General features: G+C 54.6%; 1 protein-coding gene across 1 annotated transcript in view; it reads right to left on the bottom strand.

The window, feature by feature from the left end:
- LOC147706589 (cell adhesion molecule CEACAM6-like) overlaps window positions 1-18,638 on the bottom strand; it is a 112,595-nt gene extending 93,957 nt beyond the window's left edge. The window contains exon 1 of the mRNA XM_086933081.1: window positions 18,396-18,638. Within this exon, the coding sequence (XP_086789207.1) occupies window positions 18,396-18,453 (58 nt within the window). The 5' untranslated portion in view covers window positions 18,454-18,638. The remainder of the gene's footprint in view (window positions 1-18,395) is intronic.
- Window positions 18,639-19,835: the final 1,197 nt, after the last annotated feature.

Raw genomic sequence — 19,835 nt, 5'->3', positions numbered from 1 at the left:
CAGTACTGGATAAAGCAGGATTTACGTAAAATTAATAAAATTGTGGTACCCTGTTGTCCAGCAGTGCCAAATCCAGCAGTGTTTCTATATCAGATTCCCTGTGATGCAGAATGGTACACAGTGATTGATTTGTGCCAAGCATTATTTTCGATCCTTTGCGTCCGGAAAGCCAATATTTGTTTGCATTCCGGTTCGGAGGCCGTGTCTTGCCTTGTCTTCCTCAAGGGTACACAGAGAGCCCCTCAATCTGTAATCAGATCTTGAAAAAATGTCTGGAGACCCTAGTCATGCCAGGTAATTCGGTTTTGGTTCAATATATTGATGACCTACTGGTGGCATCAAAGACACGAGAGGCATGTGTGACAGACACAGTTGCCCTATTGAACCATTTGGTAAATGGAGTATACAAGGGGCCTCATTTACGAGAAGTGGCACTTCTCAGTGCGCCCTCCTTGCGACACCAATGGTGCGTCATATTTACAATATAGCGCATCATGTCGCAAGGAAGGACAGATACGTCAGTATAAGTGATGTATCGGTCAGCACAAAAAGTGGCACATTGCTGGAGTTGTGTCGGAAGCCTGATGCAACTCCAGCAATGTTCCTTTCACATGGGACAAGCCTCATGTGAAAGGGCCTGCATCAGTCTTACGCCTGCAATGAGGCATGCATAAGGTGTTGACGCATTGGCGTCCTAGAAAAGGGCCAGGAAAATCTCATAGATTTCGCTGCGCCACACCTACGACCCTTTCTTGGATACATTATACCTGGCACAGGTATAATGTAGCGCAGGGGTTTACAAAGTGAAGCATCTACCTAGATGCATCACTTTGTAAATATGGCACAACATGGCGCATTTTTTACCAGATGATTGTTGGTTCCCGGTTACCGGTTGCCGGTTGCCGGGAGGCTTGGCTGCTTGGCATGGCGTGGCGGCGGCGTTTGGAATTTTGGTTTGTCGCTCTGCTCTCTACTGCTCCCAACTGCGCTCTGCTGCACTCTGCTGTCCGTCAAAGAGCAGAGCATTAGCAGCGATGATGTATTTTGGCTGATTCAGCTACTCTTTACAAAGTGTAAACTCTCCTCTTCTAGACTCACCTAGAAACTCACGCCATCTGAGGCTACTGTTTACAAAGTGCAAACTCTCCTCTTGTCAACTCACATAGAAACTCACACCGTCTGATGCTACTCTTTACAAAGTGTAAACTTCACTTTGACAGACTCACTCAGAACCTCACGCCATATGAGGCTACTCTTTACAGAGTGCAAACTCAACTCTTCTAGACACTCAGAAACTCACGCCATCTGAGGCTACTCTTTACGAAGTTCAAACTCTCCTCTTCTAGTCCCACCTAGGTTCACAAAGAAAAATCTGTCCTGGGCTCCTTCTTGGTTAGCGCACCCAAAATATGTAACTCTAAAAAGCTGAAATTTGCACCAACCTCTTCTTTGAGTCTTTCTAAAGAGAACAAAATACCTCCTGATCCAGAAATATCTCATAAACCACGAGGCACTCCATGCTATCCCCCTTTTAGGCCTTCCATTATTATGTCCCTCTAAGATCTGGATAACATGCTTCATCAGAGCAGAGCCTCTGACCTTCTGGCCAGACTCCTTGCTCTCTGCCCCTGTAGCTCATCGATCACGCTGCTGACACCTATTCAGTGCTGTTAGGGGTTCGAGACTGGCATCAGTATCATTCTCTGTATTTTGATTTTTCTGATTGTCTCTTTGTGCCTGTGCTCTTCGTCGTTGTCATTCCTGTGATTACTTGTGCCTTATTCTTTTTTCGTTATCTGCCTGTGCCCTTTCTTCTGGTCCTCCGTGCCCAATTTCAACCCCCCTTTCCGGCCGCTGCTGCTCCCGTGGCCCCTTTCCCCCTGTCTTTCCCCCTTCCCGCCTCCCAGCTCCGCTGTCCCTCCCCTATTTAATGGTAGCTGCTGTGCGGCCGCGCGCAGCGGGTGCATCGCTGGTGCACCAAATGTATGCCAAAGGCAAGCCCATCTGTGCCCGTCCGCGACCCGACTGCGACCAGCGCCAGGAACCCTGGATCTGGAACACTCCACCATAACAACTCCACTGCCCTCCTTGCACTCAACTCCAGAAGAAACAACAACTGCCAGCAGGCGACCCTGAACACCACCCATGGCCAGTTCTCCCTCCTGCCGCCACTGCCGCTGAACCTTCGCCTCCAACCACACCACCAAGGCCACAACCTCTGCACCAAACTCAAACAAGTCTGAAACCCTGATGTGCATCCTCCTCAACGTGCGCTCCCTGCACCGACACGCCGTAGAGATCTGGGACCTCCTTGACACCCTCTTACCAAACGTCACCTTCTTTACAGAAACCCAGACCAATGACTCCTCTGCACCCGACATCGCCACCGCCATCTCTTATGGCTACAAGATCCAGAGGGAGGACCGCCCCAACTGCCTTGGAGGAAGACTCGCCATTGTACACAAGAGCTCACTTCGACTCTCCATCTCCACCACGAGCGACCACTCCGCCACCACCGGGCACTTCCACTTTCAGATCCAACCCAGCCCTAGAACCACACTCCGCAGCACCCTCACCTACAGACACCCCAGATCCCGAGCCTAGTTCACCACTACCATTGCCAACCTCATCACACCCCACACCATCGCCTCCACGGACTACATACTCATTGAAGACCTAAACTTCCACCTCGACAACCCCAACGACCCCAACTCCACCACCCTCCGGGACAACCTCCCCAACATAGGACTGAAACAGCTCATCACCAGACCCTCCCACAAGGTAGGACACACCCTCTACCCCATCTTCGCTGGAGGGAGCAACATCCACTTCAGCCATACCACACAACCCCCTTGGACTGACCACCACTGCGTACATTTCCATGTTGGCAAACCGACGCTGTCCAAACCTGCACTGCGCCCTCCACGAAGGAACTGGAGCAATTCATTGAGGGGCAGCTCAACTCCACCCTCAACCGTGACACCCCCACCACCTCGACCGATGCCAACCTCGCAGCCAAAGAACTCCACAGATGGATCTCCAACTGCGCAGACGAGTTTGCACCCCTAGGTAACCACGACAGACAGCGCCCCAGGAAGGCCACCTGGTTCACCGCCGACCTCCAGGAATCCAAACACACCTGTAGACGTCTCCCGAAGAACTGGAGGAACAGTAAAACGTCAGAAGATTGCACCACCTACAAGAACGCCATGACAGAATACAACCAATTCATCAGATTCACAAAATGGACCTTCATTCAAAACAAGATCTTCGCCAACTCCAGCAACTTCAAGAAACTCTTCAGGGTCATCCAGGAATTCACCAAGCCCCCCAGCGAGACCACTGACATCCCCCCTTCCCAGGACCTCTGCAACAAGCTCAGATCCTTCGTCCATCTGAATATTTAGGGCCTTCACGACAATTTCAATGCCAGACATCCGACTCCAAAACCACTTCTCATTTCAACAACGCCAGCCAGCCCACCATCTCCTTCTGGACCCCAGTCACCACATCAACCATGAAAGGCACATCTTCCAGACCGGCATCTTTCCCGGTGACTGGTATCGCACAGAAGTCAAACCCCTGCTCAATAAGCCCTCAGCAGATCCCTCAGACCTCAAGAACTACTGATCCATCTCCCTCCTCCCCTTCACGGCCAAAGTCACTGAGTCGACCGTCAATACACAACAAACCAATTCATCAATGAAAACTCCATCCTTGACCCCTCCCAATCCGGATTCCGCAGGAACATCAGTACCAAGACCGTTCTATTCGCCGCCACAGAAGACATACGCACCCCCCTCGACCAAGGGCACACCGCGGCCCTCATCCTACTAGACCTCTCGGTAGCGTTCAACACAGTCTCCCACCGCACACTCACAGCTGGACTCCATGACACCGGTACCAAACGGTATAGTCATCAACTGGATCCACTCGTTCCTCACCGGCAGAACCCAAAGAATCAGACTGCCACCCTTCCTCTCCGAACCCATGGAAATCAACTGCGGAGTACACCAAGGATCGTTGCTCAGCCCACGCTTTTCAACATCTACATGACCACCCTCGCCGCCATCGTCAGACAGCATGGACTCAGCATAGTATCCTACGCCGACGACACCCAGCTCATCCTCTCCCTCACCAAGCACCTTATCACCATAAGACTCAACTTCCAGGAAAGGAATGAAGGACGTTTCATCCTGGATAAGCAGCTGCTGCCTGAAGCTCAACTCGGAAAAGACAGATTTCCTCATCCTCGGACCCTACCCCTCTGCATGGGACAGCACCTGGTGGCCCTTGGTAGCCCCCCTCCCCAACGGATCACGCCCAAAACGTCAGCATCGTACTCGACTCCTTCCTCTCCATGACCCAACAGGTCAGCGCCGACAACTCCAGCTGCTTCAACACCCTCCACACCCTCTGAAAGACCTTCAAATTGATCCCCCCGAATCAAGGAAGGCAGTTACCCATGCACTCATAACCAACAGACTAGACTACGGAAACGCCCTCTACGCTGGAATCAACAAGTCTCTGCTCCTCAAGCTCCAGACCATACAGAACACCGCAGCCAGACTCGTCCTCTGCATCCCTCGACATGAACACATCACCCAACATCTGCGGAACCTACACTGGCTCCCTGTTGAGAAGAGAATCACTTTCAAGATACTCACCCAGACTACAAATGCCTCCACAACACCGGCCCCCAATACTTCTATGAGAGAATTTCATTGCATGTACCCAAGAGGAATCTCAGATGTGCTGACCTCGCCAAAACCCCTTGCATCCGCAGAGCCGGGATAGACGGAAGATTCTTCACCTACATCGAGGCCAAGACCTGGAACAAGATCCCGATCAACATCAGGCACGCCCCCTCCCTGAACATCTTCAGGAAGACGCTCAAGACCTGGCTCTTCGACTGAACGAAGCTGCACAACACCCCCCCCCCCCCAGCGCCTTGGGACCCTCACGGGTGAGTAGAGCGCTTACAATTCCCTGATTGATTGATTGATTGATTGATCTGCCTCCTCTAGTCCTTGCATGGCACTTGCAATGCCTGTGAAGTGTGTTGCTCCCATGGAACCCTCTCAGACCTGTACCTTTGTTGTGATGTGTGTAACAGGTTGATACTGCCCAGCATTCTGACACCTTTGAGTCTAGTTGACCTAATATTAAAGTATGCAAATAGATATATAAGTACACAGGATGAGCTGCCATTGATGGACTGCCCCACCCCCAGGTTTCTGCAGAAGAGTCCACCCCTCCCTCTCCCCCCTCCCCCATGTGCTCTCCCGCCGAGCCCTGCCCACGGTCTGTGCTTTGAACGGCGGCTCTTTTTACTTCACAAACTACACAGCGCTCAACAGGAGCCAGGAGATGTGTGCTCACCTCCCAGTTCATACTCGTGCCTCACATGGACCAGGGGTAGTTACCCTGGCAGCTAGTGTAATGTTGTATTATTCTTCCCTCACAGAGCACAGGATAACAGGTCAGTTGGGAACAAGTATTTATTTCTTTAACAATAAGATCGCTATCAAACAGAGCGCCGAGCGTCTAGCTGTCCCAAGCTCCGGTCGCTTTTGCCGTTTCTCCCTTCGCGCTCTTTCTGGCTGCTCACTGCACATGCGCCGGTGTTCCGCTCTTGCTCCTGTGTGGCACGTCATCACGCCGGGGCTAGAGCGCAACACCACATATCTCCTCCTTTTACCAATAACAATTTCAACATTATAAGTTCCACTTCAATAGTCACTCATGTCATAGTCTTTGAACCGAGTAGGCAGGGTGACTGCCCTCCCAGTACGGGTTCGTCTTACCGGGGTGAGCTCTTCCCTGTTGCCTTCACCGGGAAGACTTCTTATGTCCTTTTGGGTGCTTCTCTCCTTCTCTCCCTCCGGGGTCATGTTGGTCTCTGCTCTGTCCTCCATTCGTGAATCGTCGTTCATCTCATTTGTCTCTATGGCAGAACTTTCTGTCTGCCTCTGTCTTCCTGCCTCCATCATTTCCTCTCCCTGGGTTTGCCTCTGATCCTCAATTTCTTCTTCCTTGTCTGCAGGCCACTGCATGATCCTGTTGACTTTTGCCATGCGGTCTTGGGACCACACTCTCCCATCGCTGAGCAAGGCCGCTCTGCCATACACATCCTGCACTTGTAGAGGTTTGCTGTACTTGCTTTCGCCTTTCTTTTGGAGAGTGGGGAGTTTAACTCTAACCCATTCCCCATTTTCCAGGATGGTGTTGTTTGTGCTGTGCCTCTTGTTGTAATGTGCAGCGTATACTTTCTGGGCCATCTCCAGGTTGTGTTGTACCACTGCCGGCGACCACTTGCTAGTCACTGTTTTTTCTCTCCATACCACATTGTCTCTTGTAAATGGAAACCTGCCTCTTAGGATATGGAAGGGGCTGTATCCCAGCACCGTTGGAGTGATCCTGTATGCCCACAGCATGTTTTGGACTTCTAATTCCCAGTCTTTGCCTTGCATTATGGCGGCCTGTATAGACCCCATCAGTACGCGGTTGAACCGTTCCACTTGGCCATTACATGCGGGATGGTATACCGCCTTGTGTTTTGACCTTATCCCGTTCCTCTCCATGTACTTGTTCCATTTATCCGACGTGAACTGTGGCCCATTGTCACTTAATATCGTTCTCGGTATCCCTTCTCTCAAGAACAGCGAGGTGAGGAATTTTAACACTGCATCTGTGTCCATGGATTCTTGCACATCTATCTCCGGCCACTTGGAGTATTTATCTATGACCACACACAAGTATTTGGCTATCCCCCTGTTATCGAGGACAGGGCCCAATATGTCCACTGCAATGTTTCCCATGGGCTCAGAGGACGCTCAAATTCCCCCAGTGCCGGTCTCAATGGTCTCAGTACTTTATCAGCTCCCTGGCATTGGACACACTCTCTGACTTGCCTTTCAATTTGACTGTCCATTCCTGGCCACAAGTACATTTGTTTTACTCTGCTCTTCGTTTTCACAATACCCAGGTGACCTTCGTGAAGTTGGTTCAATAGCATCGGGATTAAAGTCACTGGAGGTATCACTTTGTCTCCCCGGTACAAAAAAAATGCCGGAGTCACTCATCGACAACTCCTCCCGTATCTCATAGTACTTCCTCAGGTCTGCTTTGAGGTGTCGTTTTTCTGGCCACCCAGAGACAAGGTATTGTTTGACTTCCTCCATTTCGCTGTCCTTCTCATACGCTAGGGCCCACTCCTGCCTGCTGATCGTTTTCTCCGAATCGCCCATTTCTGCCACCATCTCGTCAGTATCAGGTGGGGCAACTGGTGCGTCCTCCATGGCGGAGGCCCTGCTCAAATAGGCCGCTACTTTATTCTGTGTCCCTGGCAGGTACTCTACGTCATAAGTGTAATCCAGCAACTTGAGCGTCATTTTGGCAATGCGTGGGGTGGCTGTGTCATGGCCGCAGGATGTCAACACCTTGACCAAATGTTTATGGTCAGTTTGCAGTTTGAAGCGGGTGCCCCAAATGAATTGTTTGAATTTCCCCATGGCCCATGTCACGGCCAGCATCTCTTTCTCAATGACGCTATATTTCTGCTCGGTAGGGGATAACGCTCTGGATGCGAAACTGATAGTTTCTATGGAGCCCCCCTTCCTTTCCTGTGCCAGTACTGCTCCCAATCCTTTCTCGCTGGCATCCGTTGTCAGTATAGTGTTGCCTGCTGGGTCATGTCACTGTAGGGGAACTGCTCCACTTATGTCGTCCTTCAGGCCTTCAAACTCGCCCTGTGCCTCTTCGTCCCATTTAAATTGCGACTTGTCCCTGATGAGTTGACGGAGTCTATAGGTCTGGGTGGCAAAGTGTCTCACAAATTTACTATAATACTCCGCCATTCCGAGGAATGATCTCACTTCCTCCTTGTTGACCGGGGCTCTGGCATCACGAATGGCCTTCACGTTCTTCCTTTTTGGGGATATGCCTTGACTTCCTATTTCGTGACCAAGGTAAGTGACGGAAGACATTCCCAGCCTGCACTTACTCCACTCAGCGGTGAGTCCCTTTTCTTGTAGTACTGTCAGCACTTTAGTCAGTTTGTTGTCATGGTCTTCTAGGTCTGTTCCCATGATCAGGATGTCGTCCTGGAAGTATTGGACGCCTGGTAGGTCTTTGAACAGGCGGTGCATCAACTTCTGGAACACCGCGGCTGCCGAGGCCAGCCCAAACGGCATTCGTCAGAACTGACAACACCCAAAGGGTGTGATGAACGAGGTTAGTTTTCTGCTCGATGGATGCAAGTCAATTTGGTGATACGCGGATGTAAGGTCGATTGTAGAGAACCATGACACATCCTTTGTTCTTGCCAACATTTCCTCGATCCTCGGTAGAGGGAATTTCTCCACTATTAAACACTTGTTGAGCTTGCGGAGGTCCACACATAGACGTACCTTGCCATTGGGTTTCCTGGCCACGACCAAGGGGGCCAGCCATTCCGAGCTGTCTATCGGTTCAATTATTCCCTGGTCTTCTAGTCTCTGGAGCTCCTGCTGGACCGCGTCCTTGACGGCAATGGGGATGTTCCTGACCTTGTGCGACACCGGGCGGGCATCTTCTTTGAGGAGTATCTTGTGCACGAACTTGTCCAGTTTCCCCACTGTGCCACCAAACACCTTGGGAACGGCCAGCTTCAGTTTGTCCTGCTGTGGCCAGCGGCTGTCCTCTGTTAAGAGGATTTGCTCCTTGCCCCCTGGATCCAACTTGATTCCCAGATCGCCTTGGTCTCTCCAGCCTAGCACGGATGGTCCTCGCTCTGCCACATACAGCTTGCAGATCGCCGATCTACCTCTGAATTCGAACTTTAGGGCGCGGAAACCCACCATGGGGATTGCGTTGCTGGTGTATGAGATGGGACGGATGTCCGGCGGGTGTAGCTCCGGCCCTAGGGTGGGCACGAAATCTTCTTCCCATACCAATCGCTGCACTATGGAGTAGGGAGAGCCTGAGTCAATAGCAATGTGTACTTTCACTCCTCCTATGAGCATGTCCATGCGCGGCTTGTCTGAGCGCTTGCCTGTCACCTCCAACACTTGGTCTTCGACACACAAAACCATGTCGTCGTCTTCCTGGTCTTCCTCCGTTTGATCCTCCGACAGGGACTGCCCTATGCACTTCACCATGGATTTCTTTCCTTTCTTGCGACACACTTTCTCAAAATGGCCAACCAGGCCACAGAAGGAGCATCTGGCGCGAAACGCTGGGCATCGTTTGTCTTGCGCCGAGTGGGCAGTACTTCCGCACCTATAGCACGAGAACTTGCTGTCCGTGGGTTGTCTTCCGGGAGAAGTCTGCTTCCCTGTCCACCTGGAATCCTGCTTCCTTTCTCCCATGGAACCCTTCTGCTTATAGGCTGGAGGAGTTTTGTCAATCTTATTGACCATTTGCCTCTGCGTGCTTTCCTTCTTGGCCGCGTCAGCACAGCGTTTCGATAGTTCCGCTTTCTTGACCATGGCGATGACGTCTTTGAGCGACGCTTCTCCCTGCGCCCACAACTTATCCTGAACCGACTTGTTTGTAGTATGCATGACTATCTGGTCTTTGATGTATTCGTCTTGTAGCTGCCCATATTTGCACGTGATGGCTAATCGTCTCAATGCTGCCACGTAGTCATCTATCGACTCTCCCTCTTCCTGCTTCCGTTGCTGGAAGTTATAGCGGTCGATGGATACACATACCGCCGGCCGATAGTGGTTGTCGAGGTCCTCCAGGGCATTCTTGAAGACGTCATCCTCTGTGTCTGCTCTTTCTTTAGACACAATGTTAGCGAACAAACGAACACCTTCTGGGCCCAGGTTGTGCAGTAACAACCTCTTCTTCCTGGCACCGGGGAATGGCTCCCCGTTCTCATCTTCCAATGCTTCCACATAGTTCTTGAAATACTCCCTCCAGTCCTCCTATTTCATTAGGGGCTCACTCGGTCTGGGTAGGAAGGGTATGGGTGCCATAAGAGCTGTTGCCTGGTTGCTCATTCTGGGCTCTGTTCTGGGCTCTCCGTCTCGGTTCCCTGGGCTGCCAGGTGCGCTGGGGTTCCCTCCACTGCCGGAGTCTTCGCCTTGGCTTTTGGGACTACCCGGTGTACCGCTAGTTCCACCGCTTGTGGCGCTGGGAAGGTGTGCTTCACCCTCCTCCCTGTCATCGTCCCTTCTATCTGCCAGGGTCTCAACTACGTGCCCCTCTGCGAGCTGTGCAGGTTCTGACTTGCCTTGATGTGGCTGGGAGCCACGTGGATGCTGGCTGTCTTGGGTCTGCGCTGCTGCCACGCTCTGTCGTGAATAGCGATGATCCCTTGGGCGAGCTCACTTCAAAGAGCCACTGTCCCAGTATCGGGTTAGCTGTAGATGTCTTGTCCTCCAGTCCTGCACCCTCAGTGTAGCTGCAAGGGAGTCGTGGGGTGATCCCAGTCCTCGTCGCCACTGTAATGTTGTATTATTCTTCCCTCACAGAGCAAAGGATAACAGGTCAGTTGGGAACAAGTATTTATTTCTTTAACAATAAGATCGCTATCAAACAGAGCGCCGAGCGTCTAGCTGTCCCAAGCTCCGGTCGCTTCTGCCGTTTCTCCCTTCGCGCTCTTTCTGGCTGCTCACTGCGCATGCGCCGGTGTTCCGCTCTTGCTCCGGCGTGGCACGTCATCACGCCGGGCGCCGGAGGCTAGAGCGCAACACCACAGCTAGCACCTAGAAGCAGCACTTTCAAAGCACATGTAACACTGAGCTGTGCATACAATCGGACGACCATTCTTCGAAGAAACTGCGCATCTGTGGCGCAGCTGCGTCACCTCCACGCTCTCTGCTGAACTCTGCTGTTAATGCCCTCACCCTCTACTCTCTGCTGACCTCTGCTGTTAATGCCCTCACCCTCGACTCTCTGCTGCCCTCTGCTGTTAATGCCCCCACCCTCTACTCTCTGCTGCCTCTGCTGTTAATGCCCTCACCCTCTACTCTCTGCTGACCTCTGCTGTTAATGCCCCCACCCTCTACTCTCTGCTGACCTCTGCTGTTAATGCCCCCACCCTTTACTCTCTGCTGCCCTTTGCTGTTAATGCCCCCACCCTCTACTCTCTGCTGCCCTTTGCTGTTAATGCCCCCACCCTCTACTCTCTGCTGCCCTCTGCTGTTAATGCCCCCACCCTCGACTCTCTGCTGCCCTTTGCTGTTAATGCTCTCACCCTCGACTCTCTGCTGCCCTCCGCTGTTAATGCCCCCACCCTCTACTCTCTGCTGCCTCTGCTGTTAATGCCCCCACCCTCTACTCTCGGCTGCCCTCTGCTGTTAATGCCCTCACCCTCTACTCTCTGCTGACCTTTGCTGTTAATGCTCTCACCCTCGACTCTCTGCTGCCCTCCGCTGTTAATGCCCCCACCCTCTACTCTCTGCTGACCTCTGCTGTTAATGCCCCCACCCTCTACTCTCGGCTGCCCTCTGCTGTTAATGCCCTCACCCTCTACTCTCTGCTGACCTCTGCTGTTAATGCACCCACCCTCTACTCTCGGCTGCCCTCTGCTGTTAATGCCCTCACCCTCTACTCTCTGCTGACCTCTGCTGTTAATGCCCCCACCCTTTGCTCTCGGCTGCCCTCTGCTGTTAATGCCCCCACCCTCTACTGTCTGCTGCCTCTGCTGTTAATGCCCCCACCCTCTACTCTCGACTGCCCTCTGCTGTTAATGCCCCCTTCCTCTACTCTCTGCTGACCTCTGCTGTTAATGCCCCCACCCTCCACTCTCGGCTGCCCTCTGCTGTTAATGCCCTCACCCTCTACTCTCAAGTGACCTCTGCTGTTAATGCCCTCACCCTCTACTCTCTGCTGCCCTCTGCTGTTAATGCCCTCACCCTCTACTCTCTTCTGACCTCTGCTGTTAATGCCCCACCCTCCACTCTCTGCTACCCTCTGCTGTTAATGCCCTCACCCTCTACTCTATGCTGCCCTCTGCTGTTAATGCCCTCACCCTCTACTCTCTGCTGCCCTCTTCTGGTAATGCCCTCACACTCTACTCTCTGCTGCCCTCTGCTGTAAATGCCCCACCCTCTACGCCCGGCTGCCCCTCGTTGTTAATACCCCCACCCTCTACTCTCTGCTGCCCTTGGATGTTAACGCCCCCACCCTCTACACTTAGCTGCCCTCTGCTGTTAATGCCCCCCTCTACTCTCAGCTGCCCCTCGTTATCAATACCCCCACCCTCTACTCTCTGCTGCCTCTGGTGTTAATGCCCCCACCCTCTACTCTCTGCTTCCCTCTGCTGTTAATGCCCCCACCCTCTACTTTCTGCTGCCCTCGTTGTTAATACCCCCACCCTCTACTCTCTGCTGCCCTTGGATGTTAACGCCCCCACCCTCTACACTTAGCTGCCCTCTGCTATTAATGCCCCCCTCTACTCTCAGCTGCCCCTCGTTATCAATACCCCCACCCTCTACTCTCTGCTGCCTCTGGTGTTAATGCCCCCACCCTCTACTCTCTGCTTCCCTCTGCTGTTAATGCCCCCACCCTCTACTTTCTGCTGCCCTCTGCTGTTAATGCCCCCACCCTCTACTCTCTGCTGCCTCAGTTGTTAATGTCTCCACCTTCTCCTCTCGGGGGCCCTCTGCTGTTAATGCCCCCACCCTCTACTCTTAGCTGCCCTCTGCTGTTAATGCCCCCACCCTCTACTCTCTGCTGCCCTCTGCTGTTAATGCCCCCACCCTCTACTCTCTGCTGCCTCTGCTGTTAATGCCCCCACCCTCTACTCTCGGCTGCTCTCTGCTGTTAATGCCCTCACCCTCTACTCTCTGCTGACCTCTGCTGTTAATGCCCTCACCCTCTACTCTCTGCTGCCCTCTGATGTTAATGCCCCCACCCTCTACTCTCTGCTGACCTCTGCTGTTAATGCCCCACCCTCCACTCTCTGCTGCCCTCTGCTGTTAATGCCCTCACCCTCTACTCTCTGCTGCCCTCTGCTGTCAATGCCCTCACCCTCTACTCTCTTCTGCCCTCTTCTGTTAATGCCCTCACACTCTACTCTCTGCTGCCCTCTGCTGTTAATGCCCCACCCTCTACTCCCGGCTGCCCCTCGTTGTTAATACCCCACCCTCTAATCTCTGCTGCCCTCTGCTGGTAATGCCCTCACCCTCTACTCTCTGCTGACCTCTGCTGTTAATGCCCCCACCCTCTACTCTCTGCTAACCTCTGCTGTTAATGCCCCCACCCTTTACTTTCTGCTGCCCTTTGCTGTTAATGCCCCCACCCTCTACTCTCTGCTGCCCTTTGCTGTTAATGCCCCCACCCTCTACTCTCTGCTGCCCTCTGCTGTTAATGCCCCCACCCTCGACTCTCTGCTGCCCTTTGCTGTTAATGCTCTCACCCTCGACTCTCTGCTGCCCTCCGCTGTTAATGCCCCCACCCTCTACTCTCTGCTGCCTCTGCTGTTAATGCCCCCACCCTCTACTCTCGGCTGCCCTCTGCTGTTAATGCCCCCACCCTCTACTCTCTGCTGCCTCTGCTGTTAATGCCCTCACCCTCTACTCTCTGCTGACCTCAGCTGTTAATGCCCCACCCTCTACTCTCGGTTGCCCTCTGCTGTTAATGCCCTCACCCTCTACTCTCTGCTGACCTCTGCTGTTAATGCACCCACCCTCTACTCTCGGCTGCCCTCTGCTGTTAATGCCCTCACCCTCTACTCTCTGCTGACCTCTGCTGTTAATGCCCCCACCCTTTGCTCTCGGCTGCCCTCTGCTGTTAATGCCCCCACCCTCTACTGTCTGCTGCCTCTGCTGTTAATGCCCCCACCCTCTACTCTCGACTGCCCTCTGCTGTTAATGCCCTCACCCTCTACTCTCTGCTGACCTCTGCTGTTAATGCCCCCACCCTCCACTCTCGGCTGCCCTCTGCTGTTAATGCCCTCACCCTCTACTCTCTAGTGACCTCTGCTGTTACTGCCCTCACCCTCTACTCTCTGCTGCCCTCTGCTGTTAATGCCCTCACCCTCTACTCTCTTCTGACCTCTGCTGTTAATGCCCCACCCTCCACTCTCTGCTACCCTCTGCTGTTAATGCCCTCACCCTCTACTCTATGCTGCCCTCTGCTGTTAATGCCCTCACCCTCTACACTCTGCTGCCCTCTTCTGGTAATGCCCTCACACTCTACTCTCTGCTGCCCTCTGCTGTTAATGCCCCACCCTCTACGCCCGGCTGCCCCTCGTTGTTAATACCCCCACTCTCTACTCTCTGCTGCCCTCGGATGTTAACGCCCCCACCCTCTACACTTAGCTGCCCTCTGCTGTTAATGCCCCCCTCTACTCTCAGCTGCCCCTCGTTATCAATACCCCCACCCTCTACTCTCTGCTGCCTCTGGTGTTAATGCCCCCACCCTCTACTCTCTGCTGCTCTCTGCTGTTAATGCCCCCACCCTCTACTCTCTGCTGCCTCAGCTGTTAATGCCTCCACCCTCTCCTCTCGGGGGCCCTCTGCTGTTAATGCCCCCACCCTCTACTCTTAGCTGCCCTCTGTTGTTAATGCCCTCACCCTCTACACTCTGCTGCCCTCTTCTGGTAATGCCATCACACTCTACTCTCTGCTGCCCTCTGCTGTTAATGTCCCACCCTCTATGCCCGGCTGCCCCTCGTTGTTAATACCCCCACTCTCTACTCTCTGCTGCCCTCGGATGTTAACGCCCCCACCCTCTACACTTAGCTGCCCTCTGCTGTTAATGCCCCCCTCTACTCTCAGCTGCCCCTCGTTATCAATACCCCCACCCTCTACTCTCTGCTGCCTCTGGTGTTAATGCCCCCACCCTCTACTCTCTGCTGCCCTCTGCTGTTAATGCCCCCACCCTCTACTCTCTGCTGCCTCAGCTGTTAATGCCTCCACCCTCTCCTCTCGGGGGCCCTCTGCTGTTAATGCCCCCACCCTCTACTCTTAGCTGCCCTCTGCCGTTAATGCCCCCACCCTCTACTCTCTGCTGCCCTCTGCTGTTAATGCCCCCACCCTCTACTCTCTGCTGACCTCTGCTGTTAATGCCCTCACCCTCTACTCTCTGCTGCCCTCTGCTGTTAATGCCCTCACCCTCTACTCTCTGCTGACCTCTGCTGGCAATGCCCTCACCCTCTACTCTCTGCTGCCTCAGCTGTTAATGCCTCCACCCTCTCCTCTCGGGGGCCCTCTGCTGTTAATGCCCCCACCCTCTACTCTTAGCTTCCCTCTGCTGTTAATGCCCTCACCCTCTACACTCTGCTGCCCTCTTCTGGTAATGCCATCACACTCTACTCTCTGCTGCCCTCTGCTGTTAATGTCCCACCCTCTACGCCCGGCTGCCCCTCGTTGTTAATACCCCCACTCTCTACTCTCTGCTGCCCTCGGATGTTAACGCCCCCACCCTCTACACTTAGCTGCCCTCTGCTGTTAATGCCCCCCTCTACTCTCAGCTGCCCCTCGTTATCAATACCCCCACCCTCTACTCTCTGCTGCCTCTGGTGTTAATGCCCCCACCCTCTACTCTCTGCTGCCCTCTGCTGTTAATGCCCCCACCCTCTACTCTCTGCTGCCTCAGCTGTTAATGCCTCCACCCTCTCCTCTCGGGGGCCCTCTGCTGTTAATGCCCCCACCCTCTACTCTTAGCTGCCCTCTGCCGTTAATGCCCCCACCCTCTACTCTCTGCTGCCCTCTGCTGTTAATGCCCCCACCCTCTAATCTCTGCTGCCTCTGCTGTTAATGCCCCCACCCTCTACTCTCGGCTGCTCTCTGCTGTTAATGCCCTCACCCTCTACTCTCTGCTGACCTCTGCTGTTAATGCCCTCACCCTCTACTCTCTGCTGCCCTCTGCTGTTAATGCCCTCACCCTCTACTCTCTGCTGACCTCTGCTGTTAATGCCCCAACCTCCACTCTCTGCTGCCCTCTGCTGTTAATGCCCTCACCCTCTACTCTCTGCTGCCCTCTGCTGGCAATGCCCTCACCCTCTACTCTCTGCTGCCCTCTGCTGTTAATGCCCCACCCTCTACTCCCGGCTGCCCCTCGTTGTTAATACCCCACCCTCTACTCTCTGCTGCCCTCGGATGTTAACGCCCCCACCCTCTACTCTTAGCTGCCCTCTGCTGTTAATGCCCCATCTACTCTCAGCTGCCCCCCGTTATCAATGCCCCCACCCTCTACTCTCTGCTGCCTCTGCTGTTAATGCCCCCACCCTCTACTCTCTGCTGCCCTCTGCTGTTAATGCCCTCACCCTCTACTTTCTGCTGCCCTCTGCTGTTAATGCCCCCACCCTCTACTCTCTGCTGCCTCAGCTGTTAATGCCCCCACCCTCTACTCTCGGGTGCCCTCTGCTGTTAATGCCCCCACCCTCTACTCTTAGCTGCCCTCTGCTGTTAATGCCCCCACCCTCTACTTTCTGCTGCCCTCTGCTGTTAATACCCCCAACCTCTACTTTCTGCTGCCCCTCGTTGGTAATGCCCCCACCTTCTACTCTCTGCTGCCTCTGCTACTAATGCCCCACCCTCTGCTCTCTGCTGCCTCTGCTGTTAATGCCCCCGCCCTCTACTTTCTGCTGCCCTCTGCTGTTACTACCCCCATCCTCTACGTTCTGCTAATCTTCGTTGGTAATGCCCCCGCCCTCTACTCTAAGCTGCCGCTCTGCTGTTAATGCCCCCACCCTCTACTCTTAGCTGCCCTCTGCTGTAAATGCCCTCACCCTCTACTCTTAGCTGCCCTCTGCTGTAAATGCCCTCACCCTCTACTCTCTGCTGCCCTCTGCTGTTAATGCCCCCACCCCCTACTCTCTGCTGCCTCAGCTGTTAATGCCTCCACCCTCTCCTCTCGGGGGCCCTCTGCTGTTAATGCCCCCACCCTCTACTCTTAGCTGCCCTCTGCCGTTAATATCTCCACCTCTAGTAGGCAGGGCCCAGGTCTAGGGGACGCATCTCCAGGGGAAGAAATGCAGATTACTGGGGGTGCAGCGTCTGCATAGCAAAGCTAACAAAGATACCTGAGGGCGGGGTTGTAGTGTGAGGAAAAGCTGCGGAAAGAGATGTCTGATAGAGACCCTCCCTCGCCTCTCACCCTGTGTCACCTGTCAGCACATGGAGCGCCCCCCCCGTGTCATCTGTCAGCACATGGAGCACCTTCGCTTCTCCCCTGTGTCACCTGTCAGCACGTGGAGCACAATCCCTCGCCCTCCTCTCACCCCCCACCTCCCCCCGTTGTCACCTGTCAGCACCTGGAGGAACCTCGCCTCTCCCCCCCCCCCGTGTCACCTGTCAGCACATGGAGCACCCTCCCTCTCCCCTCATCCCCGGGTAATCTGTCAGCACATGGAGCACCCCCCTCTCCCCTCTCCCCCCGTGTCACCTGTCAGCACATGGAGCACCCCCCGTGTCACCTGTCAGCACATGGAGCACCCTCGCCTCTCCCCATGTCACCTGTCAGCACATGGAGCACCCTCCCTCTCCTCTCACCCCCCTCCGTCACCTGTCAACACATGGAGCACCCCCTTCCCCCTGTCACCTGTCAGCACATGGGGCACCTCCCTGTCACCTGTCAGCACATGGAGCACCGCCCCCCCCCCGTGTCACCTGTCAGCACATGGAGCACCCTCGCCTCTCCCCTGTGTCATCTGTCAGCACATGGAGCATCCCCCCCCCCCTGTCACCTGTCAGCACGTGGAGCACCCCCCGTCACCTGGCAGCACATGAAGCACCCCCCTGTCACCACATGGAGCACCCCCTGTCACCTGTCAGCACATGGGGCACCTCCCTGTCACCTGTCAGCACATGGAACACCGCCCCCCCCCCGTGTCACCTGTCAGCACATGGAGCACCCTCGCCTCTCCCCTGTGTCACCTGTCAGCACATGGAGCATCCCCCCCCCTGTCACCTGTCAGCACGTGGAGCACCCCCCGTCACCTGGCAGCACATGAAGCACCCCCCTGTCACCACATGGAGCACCCCCCGTCACCTGTCAGAACATGGAGCACCCCGCACCCCGTCACCTGTCAGCAGCACATGGAGCACCCCCGTCACCTGTCAGCAGCACATGGAGCACCCCCCTGTCACCAGTCAGCACATGGAGCACCCCCCCCTGTCACCAGTCAGCACATGGAGCACCCCCCGCCCCGTCACCTGTCAGCAGCACATGGAGCACCCCCGTCACCTGTCAGCAGCACATGGAGCACCCCCCCCTGTCACCAGTCAGCACATGGAGCACCCCCCGCCCCGTCACCTGTCAGCAGCACATGGAGCACCCCCCTGTCACCAGTCAGCACATGGAGCACCCTCCCCCCCCCCCCCCCTGTCACCTGTCAGCACGTGGAGCACCCCCCCGTCACCTGGCAGCACAAGGAGCACCCCCGTCACCTGTCAGCAGCACATGGAGCACCCCCGTCACCTGTCAGCACATGGAGCACCCCCCCTTGTCACCTGTCAGCAGGTGGAGCACCGAGGCCAGGTTCACCAGCCGTGCCGCTGCTGCAGACATGGCCCCTCCGGGAGGTCTCCTCTGCCCCTCTGCCGTCCGCAGGTTCAAACCATGAGATGCGGACTCGGGTCGCGGGGGAGTTTTGGAGGGGGGGTCAGTGGGGGTGGGTGACTGTTCCCTAGCCAACTCCAGGTATCTGCAGGAAGTTCCTCCAGGGCGCGCGGGGCTGTAAATGCACCTGTGACGTGTGCACAGGGCTCGCTTCCCCATAATAACCAGATAAGGTATGTATGGAGGATATAAAACAATCATCAAACGGGTACAAACATGACACACGTCATAAGGGCCGGCCTCTGCGTGGAGAGCGCCCTGGGCGAACGCGAGCCTGTGCCCTACATAGTCCTGCTGCTCGCAGCTCCCACCTCGCCTCTTCTAGCGCTATCTTTGATAGGCGCTACTACGGATAGAAAGGAGTCCCGCTGCCCCGCGAGGCCGGTCCTACCTGACATTGTTGTACCTGCTGTGTGAGTATGACACACGCGCGACCTGCCTGGCCCAGGACGGTTCACACCACTGTGGGTATTGGGTAACAAGGGGTTAACAATGTCCACCTCTTCTGATGTAGAAACAGAAGCTGCCACCAATGGAGGAGCCCTGGAGGTGCACAAGAGGGGGGGTGCGGGGGTCTGGTGGTACCCAAGGGTCGCCTCCCCTGGGGATGGGGTGATTAAGAAAGGTCTATTTCTTCCACCCTCATTGCCCATCGCCTCATCTCTTCCCTCTCACCTGCCCGCCCCCGCTGTGACCTCTCTGGGGTCCGTTTGCTGATGACCACCGAGCAGTGATCGGCCTGTGGGCACCAGCCCCCCCACTCCCCCCCCCCCTCACCTGGATCACTATTCTACTGACTCCCTCGAGACCTCCCACTAGCGCACAGTCTGAAAGAGAGCACCAGTGAAAAGGGAGAAGGAAGGGGAGGGCAGTAAAGGGGCAGTAAAGGAAGGGAACGAGAGCCTGCAGTAAATGTTAGCCGGAAATAAAACAAACATTTACAATGCAATAGGTCTCGCATTTACGTTACTTTGAGGTATTGGCATTGTAAATGCAAATGCCTTTTATTTATGTTTTAAAAATAAAAACATAAATAAAAGGCATTCCCATTTACAATGCCAATAGCTCAAACTCGCGTAAATGCGAGACCTGTTGCATTGCAAATGCTTGTTTTGCTCGCTCTTCAGGCCTGAGGGGGCTCCCAGCCCTGGAAAGCCAGCCCGCCGGGGATGCCTCGTTCACACCCCAAATCTACCACCCTGGGCTTTACCATCTGAACCTTGACGCTCATCTGACTTGTGGCAATAAGACTTTTTGGACAACTTTTATAGACGATCGATTGAGGCACCTTGCTTCCCACATTTACTTCATTCACAATTTCATGTGAATTT

Source organism: Lissotriton vulgaris, chromosome 7 (assembly GCF_964263255.1).
Source record: "Lissotriton vulgaris chromosome 7, aLisVul1.2, whole genome shotgun sequence".
In the NCBI taxonomy this organism is placed as follows: Eukaryota; Metazoa; Chordata; class Amphibia; order Caudata; family Salamandridae; genus Lissotriton; species Lissotriton vulgaris.
Note: the sequence above shows the minus strand (reverse complement) of the source record. Positions and strands in the feature narration are given on the sequence as shown.